The following is a 7712-nucleotide window of genomic DNA, read 5'->3' as shown; positions in this document are numbered from 1 at the left end:
GAAGTGCATGAACTGAAGGTATTTGTAAATAAACTGAATATCTTTTAAAATCTTTTTATATTTTACTTTGATTGGTCGTCATTTTCCGGAAACAGTATAATTTTAGATTTGTACACAAGTCTGTTATTTCTAACATCTTCATCGTCTTCGGACAAGTCATTAAATAATTTAGAAAAATAATGTTTCTTTCCAAAGCTGTAAATTGGTTGTTGAGAAAACCCATACACAGATAAAGGTAAAGCTATTGAATTTATCTTTTCATTTGTTTGCCAAGGATTTAAAAATACATCATCAAATAGATAGTTACGTTCTGGTTTTACATTATAATAATATGATCTTGGTTTCCTTGTTAAATCCGCTGATAATAACCAATTGAGAAAACATTTTAGTTCTCCATGTAAAGGGGAACAAACTGTACAAGAATTTGTTAAATTAACATAATAATCCCTAATTTCTGTCATATTTTTACAACATAATCCAAATTCGCAGGCCATTTTTTCATTTTTAGTTACTTTAACTAAAATGTTTTGTACTATTTTCTCTGTCAGAATTCCTGATAACACTGCAGCATACTCTTTGTCTTCAGTACTAGCAACTGATTGATCTCTTATAAATTTTGGTGGCGAACATGATGGGTGGCACTTAGCGGACTAAAAAAAAGGCAGAAATTAATTGTTGTAAGCATGTGTAAAAGTATACAAAAAAAAATAAAATTAAAGGGCAGGGAATTTGCTCAGTGGTAAGTTTACTGGACTTCCACTCGAGATCTGGAAGAGCGGATTCCAGTCCAAGTTATCTGCCCTTTTTTTTCAGGGGCCTCTTACAGCTCACAGTTCGGTGAAGGAAAGAGTTGCCTGAAACAAGAGATCACTGTTCGGTAGTCGGTAAAAAGGTGATGCATTGCATTAGTAGTAATAATAATCTTAAAAATTTGCGGAGTTTGGCAATGAATAAAAAAAAAATAGATTTCTAATTAGAAATGCTAACGTTTAGATATTTTATATCTTTTGCTACTGTTCGTTATATATATATGTTTTTGGCAGAGGCTTTTCCCATCATCCTGCGTCATTAAATGTTAATTTTACTTATATTTATGTTCAATCAATAATGTGGGTTATACAATTCCACAACTTCTTAATAACTAATATTCTAATATTAGTTATTAGTTAGCAAATAAGTATCTTTCTATTTCCATCTACTCAAAACTAGAAACCACCCTGACTTAAAATGTGTACAGTATTTAATTTTTTCCTTTTGAAAGAACATTATTTCAAACCGAAACTTTGCAAATTAGGTCTGAATTTTGGTATTAAATACTCGTATGTTATTTATACAAAATTCTACGTTTTCGTCAGCTGAAAAATAAATCAAATTATATTTATGCTCATAAAATAAGATATTGCAGTGTGAATGATAAAGATGCTTCATTTCTCCAATAGCCCTACACTTTCAAACGTATGCAGTTATTTTTAGAGGAAGAAATCTACTTTAAAATAATTTACACACCGCAGTTTCTATTGTGGCCAAGCAACAGCCTGCATTCTCTTTTATCTTATCCGAACTCAACAATTTTGCTGCATATTGAGACTTCCTTAATGTTACGTTTGTACTATAAGAATCTTCCATCAGCTTATTTGTTTTATGAAGTGATTCTGTAGTTTGTACAAGTGTGGATTTGTTTTTAATTTTTGACATTGTCTTCTCTGGTTTCATCTGCAAAGCCACAGGAGAACTATCTACCACTTTTTTGACTGCCTTAAGCCTAATTTCATTGATTTTTCTAATATTACTTGAATTTTGATTCCAGTTTAACGCACCATGTCTGCTAAAATTTGGACTATAAGAAAGATTGTTATTATATACATTGTTTCTATCCTCGGGCATGTTTATTATGTGCACATATCTTTTATCCATTTGAGATGGATTAGCTGGCTTTCTATTGAAAAAACCAAAATGTGACGGATATTCTTCAAATTGGTTTACTTTATGTTGTAGATGTCTTTTTGTGTTGTAGTAAGCATCGATTTCTGATGGTCCATCGTAAATAATGGTTGGATCAAAATTTTCATTGTACGATACTTTATAATTAGGGGGTAATTTTCTTTCCCTATTTGAAGTTAATCTATCCAATAATGCGTGGTTGTAATCGTAATCTTGTCCAATTATATATTTGATTTTGTTAAAATTATCTTCATTATTACGGCTGATGTTATGATTTGTGTGTAAAGCTATATTTTGGCAGGAAAACCTCTGATTGTCATTTTTATAACGTTTTGGATGTCTACTTTTCTTCCTATTTAAATTTACATTAGTTTGAATACTTCCAAAATCTTCTGTTAAATTTTCATTTTCCCTCGGTTGTCGGACACTAGCATTATATGTTTTATCTACAAAACTATTTACGGTGACGTCTTTATGCTTTCCTTCATATTTGCAGTGGGATTTCATTTTTATAGGTTTACTGTTTTGTAATTCAGTTTTAAAGGAAGTATTTGTATGAGTGTATTTTAATCTTCCATTGATCCACTTCTTGTCTCCTCCAGTTCCTTTAAAATAATAAATTAATATTTTTTTTTTACTGTTTTAATATCAAAATAAAAAACAATAACTGAAAGATTAATTAATGGTAATCTTTGTTTACGTCCCTAATGCTGGCGGATTATTGAAATTTTGGTTAGGTCCGCAGTGCTGGATGATATTTTTAATATGTCGTAGCACACATATTTACGGTTACCGGTTTCAGACTTTAAGCCATCATCAGAGGTAGACTAATTAGTTTAGTGTAGAGATTTTGACTTTATTTACTTTACCATCTCGCACCATACTTGCTACACTACAGGGATTCAAGAAATGTGCCTATTACGACGGATAAAATCAAAGATATTGCATTAATTTTTGTTTAAAAAATTTTGTTTTTATTGCTGCCTCCGTGTTTTTTAAATTTTATGGTTTACTTTTTTGAGTATTTATTTTTCCAGATTTTTTGTTTTGTTTTTGGTATAATGTGCTTTAATAGTTTTCTCAATAGTCAAGAAAGAAATTAACGGAAATAGAACCATTAGAGAAATATCTAATAACTGTAGAGTCTTAAAAAATAATACAGCGCTAATTTCTATTTTTGACCTTAGACATTATTTAGCAAAAAACAGGTAGCAACAGATCCACGAGTGCAATAAAATCGTGCTCTGATCCGAATGTGTTGCCAAAAACCCTGAACTTCCTAATAAATTTAAAATCTGTTACTGGCACAGAATGCAATAAAGCCATTGACCACCATTGGCCGACGACCAGGCTACCGTACTCTCTCTCACACACACTCAAAAGGTAAAAATTATATTGTATCAATTTTTTTCATTCTTTTGAATATTATTTATTTAAAAATTTTGTTTATAAAAATTATCAATATTTTATTATAAAACTTATAAAGTATTGAACTCGGTTTAAAAATATGTAACAAAGCTTTAGCGGAAATATTATTTTGTACAAAAATTTACTAATTGGACTAACGCCCATAATCGTAGAAAGTAAAGAATTATATTTATCTATTTTTAAAGAATGAGATAATATTTTGAGCATACCAAGTAAATCGTTACTACCTCTATTTCTAGGACTTATTCTATTTTTTTTTTTTTTTTTTCCAAGTCTGCAAAACTGTTTAAATATTTTCAAGCTAACAAATGCTCCAACCGTTGTAATTTTTTATGTAACTCGCGAATTATTTAAAAAAAAATATTTCGTATTTTTTGTAACTAGAAAGTTTTACTTCAGTTCCAATAATACATTGAAACAAACAGTGATAAAGAAACAAACCAGCAGAATTAATATACAAATCAATAAGTGGCAGATTTCTTTGCCAGTTACATCGGAGGGGTCTTATTTTCACACCAAACAATGAAAAATTTCAGATATTTGTTTTTATCTACTTTATTTTGTATTTAAGATGTTTTGCATGTTTTAAGTACGTTACACAGTAATTCGGAAAACAAAAAAAATACTATTTTACAATACAATAGTAAAAAAGTAAAGTGACTATTATTTTGTAATTATACTTAGACTTAACTTCGTCGAATTTTCTAGGAAAATGTTTAAAATAAACGTTGTTCTACATTAATACAATGTGTGTAATTAAAGTATTAAGAAAATAATTTTAGCTAGTTTTGCGAAAATCTCGTACAAGTTACGAATTCATTTAGTAAAATGAAGGATTTCTAACGCTAGATTAGCCAGATCCTCTGGTAGAACCCAATAGAAATATTCTTTCAGCTTTTTCCGAATTTCAGTTTTGGAAATATTTCATTCATATACAGACCTTCTAAAAACACTTTTTGAATTTAACAGAACTCAAAATCGAGTTTTCTGATGAAAACTGGAAATCGAAAATATAACAAAATAAAAAATGTAAACATACTATTGTCTTTAGATAGATTTCCTGATACATCAATGGAAGACGCTCTGTCATCAACAAAAGGGTAGTTTCTGCATCCTAAAACTAACTCATTTTTTTCGTACTACAGAGGTAATGAATTTCGTGCAATTGGACAAAGAATTATTATTATTACCAGCTAAAAATTATGGAAAAATCTCGTGATTGTCTAGTGTAGAGGTCGTCAGAAAAGTCACCCCTTACTGTTGGGCGGTCAATGAAAAGCCGTTTGTGTTTCGTTTCAACATGTATTTCAAGAAAAATATGAAAAAATGAAACTGTATTCATTGATTAGCGTAAATAAATGATATAGCATTTATTTAAAAAATACAGTTTATTGTGAACTTGTAAAGTTTATAAATCATTTCAGTTCCAAAACTGAATTTGTTTTTGAATTAAGAGAGTTGTCGTCAAGGAAAAAAAGTTTGGCAACAATTAGAAAAGTCATCGGTCTAAGTTCACCCCAGAAACGCTTTCAAACCACCTCTTTACCATTATTTTTATATTTTATACATAATAAATTGATCATTCATAATGGACGTATTTAATATCTTCTTATTTTTCGCTTTTAAACAATATATTAAATTTAGTTCTTACCTTCCGCATTGTTTGGTAACAGTTCACTTGTATTCCTTCTGCGCGTACTTACCTGTTTAAAAAACAATTGTGCTCTTAAAACAATCCAACACATATTAATCGTGTTGTTATAACTAGCAACTAGATGTAAATAGTCAGTAAAACTAAGGATTCTATTTATAAAATACTTCATTTGATGTTTATATAAAAGAAGAGATAGCCGTCTCCACAATTTTTAAATCGCTCTGCAAGAAAATAGTTTTTGTCCTACCAATAAAAGTAGTAAAGAGATCGTTCATATTAAGAATTATTGCTGAAGGAATAGAATCTTACAAGAGTGTTCACCATTATCAAAATATCCAGCATCGTCAAAATGATGGCATACTTATTCAATATAGTTACAGAACTACCTGTATAAGTTCCAACTTAACAAACGAGAATCTGCCGATGTCAAAATTCCGTGAATGAATCAGAAGAACCGTGCTGTGGCAGATATATGCCCATTGTTATGGACATATCTTCTAATGATGTAATGAAAGGTTGGTAGGTCAGTGTGAAATAATGTAGATTGTAGAGGCTTATTATCCCACAGATTATATAATAATTGTGTTGTTTTTGTACAATATACTATTCGTTATAAGTTGTAAAGCGAAAAGTTATTTAATTTTTACGAATTATAGTTATAGGTTTTTTATTATAGGTTATACCTTCATAAATGTACATCGCTGAGAGGCCACAGTTAGCGGTGAAATCAAGCAAGAAATCATGTTCTATTTTATTTAGACTTAAAAAACATATCACTACTAAAATGGGTAATTGTATAGATCTTCACTGTGGAATAGAACTACATCCAAGTTCTTTTCTCTTAGATATTATGAAAAATTAAGGATTCAAAATTGGCGAGAAATCGGTGAAATAAAAACAACAACTCGTCTTTTTGCCTGAGTTTTCTGTAACTTAACCAACCCGCATAGCCACGCCCTGAAGAAGATAATATATTTGTCGAAACATTAGCAAAAAAACTAGTTGTTGTTTTTATTTGACCGATTCCTCGCTAATTTTGAATCCTTAATTTAATAATTTACGGTCTCGAAAGCAATATACATATATTCATTATGAAAAAACGTATCCTTACGTTCTTCCTTATACGAGAATCCTTAAGCCTAAGACGTTTTTAAATAATTAAAAAACTCATCACCTACTATTCCACAGAAATAGATTTTTGATAGAACTTAAACAATCAAATTTAAACGGTTTAAATGAATAAGATTTATTGTTTGCGCGACTATTGCAGCAAGTACAACTTTAGATAGCTATATATGTATGTATGTACATATGTATTTATTAGAGTAAAGTTTGATTGTGGTTATTGAATTTATGCCAGTAAACATTTGAGAACTTGCATAAGATGAATAATACTATTTTCAAACATAAAATGAGTCAAGGATTTAAATTTTTTTAATAGTAAACTGTTGATCCACTGCACTTCCTAAGGCCGCATTCATTTCAGCAAACCTTAACATTAAAAGTAATGTCTATTTTTTCAAAGAGCTTAACACGCCAACCACCGACCAGTTGCAGTGGATGGAGGGGGATAGCTAACATACTTAATTATAAATTCATTGTATTATACATTAAAATCCCAGTACCACAATACAACTTGGCTTTGCAGGCCTCGCCTCAAACTGCTCGGCTACAGTGGCACCTTACATTAACGTTAATTTTTTGCAAAAAAAAAACTTAGTAAATGTCCCAGCTCTTAACCAAGCGAAATTTATCAGTTTCTAGGAACACTTCTGTTCCAGATTGGGACCTTTGTATCTTTTGTAGCTGAACTGGGAATGACGACTGGGCCCTTCAAGACATCTGAGCCCTCTATTTAATAAAAAGTATTCTATTTCCTTTTTCGGTCAATTTTTTGAACTTATTAACATACATGTGTATGTGTAATTTGATCTAAAAAAAATCGTGCGAAATTCTATTGGATCTCGCAAATTTTGGAATAAAGACGTATTTATTATTTATATTATTATCAATATTTTTATTTTGAAAATTTTTACTCATAAATAATACTGCACAAAACAGATACTTCATTGTTGCAGCAAAAATGCACTAATGTGAAATGAATTAGATTAATTGAACTTACCTCCAAATCTGCTGTAAGGAATAATACATTTAAAACGTACAAAAAAAAGATTAAATTTCGCAACCTAAGCATCTTTTAGGTCTATACAATTTCTTTTTAAATTATTGCAATAATTTGGTGCTGATATCCTCTAACAATGTCATTGGGATATAAAGTTTATTACTTTTATTTTAATTTAATATAAATGCAAATTTGATACGACTTGGCTTTTTTACTATTCATTATCTGTAGGCATTACTCTTCTTAGCTAAAATTATGGATGTTTTAAACCTGTTTTTTTGCGCTTAATCATCTGTGTATTATCTGAAAGATCGTAAATAAATTACAAAATAGATCTTGCTATAAACAGAAAAAGTACATTTTATTAACTGTGTTAAATTTTTTTTGTAAGTTCATATTTGAATTATATAGCTATAATGTTGTCCCCAAATTACTTTTTCATAATTTTTAGGTCACTTTCTTTTTCATTTAAATTTAATTTTACATTTTAATATAATAAAACATTTTCCACATTTAAATGAACCGCTTAGAAGAAAGTCAATACTTTGTGAAAACAGCTGATTGCTC

General features: G+C 29.6%; 1 protein-coding gene across 4 annotated transcripts; it reads right to left on the bottom strand.

Annotated features, from left to right (window-relative positions):
• Positions 1–38: 38 nt before the first annotated feature.
• Positions 39–7673, bottom strand: LOC141456673 (uncharacterized). Of its 4 annotated transcripts, XM_074132846.1 has the most exons (5): positions 7580–7673; positions 7146–7448; positions 5021–5072; positions 1507–2546; positions 39–650 (listed from the first exon to the last, which is right to left on the bottom strand). In XM_074132846.1, exons 2-5 carry the CDS (start codon positions 7215–7217, stop codon positions 63–65), a joined length of 1752 nt encoding a protein of 583 aa, XP_073988947.1. In that variant the 5' UTR covers positions 7218–7448; positions 7580–7673; the 3' UTR covers positions 39–62. The 4 variants fall into 4 exon arrangements, with proteins under 4 accessions (XP_073988947.1, XP_073988946.1, XP_073988948.1 ...); XM_074132845.1 differs by having other exon boundaries at positions 7146–7597; XM_074132847.1 differs by lacking the exons at positions 7146–7448; positions 7580–7673 and adding an exon at positions 5333–5749.
• Between the last annotated feature and the right edge of the window lie 39 nt (positions 7674–7712).

Source organism: Rhodnius prolixus, unplaced genomic scaffold, assembly GCF_049639745.1.
Source record: "Rhodnius prolixus isolate KJV_2025 unplaced genomic scaffold, Rpr scaffold_10, whole genome shotgun sequence".
In the NCBI taxonomy this organism is placed as follows: Eukaryota; Metazoa; Arthropoda; class Insecta; order Hemiptera; family Reduviidae; genus Rhodnius; species Rhodnius prolixus.
This window is presented reverse-complemented; position numbering and strand designations above follow the sequence as displayed.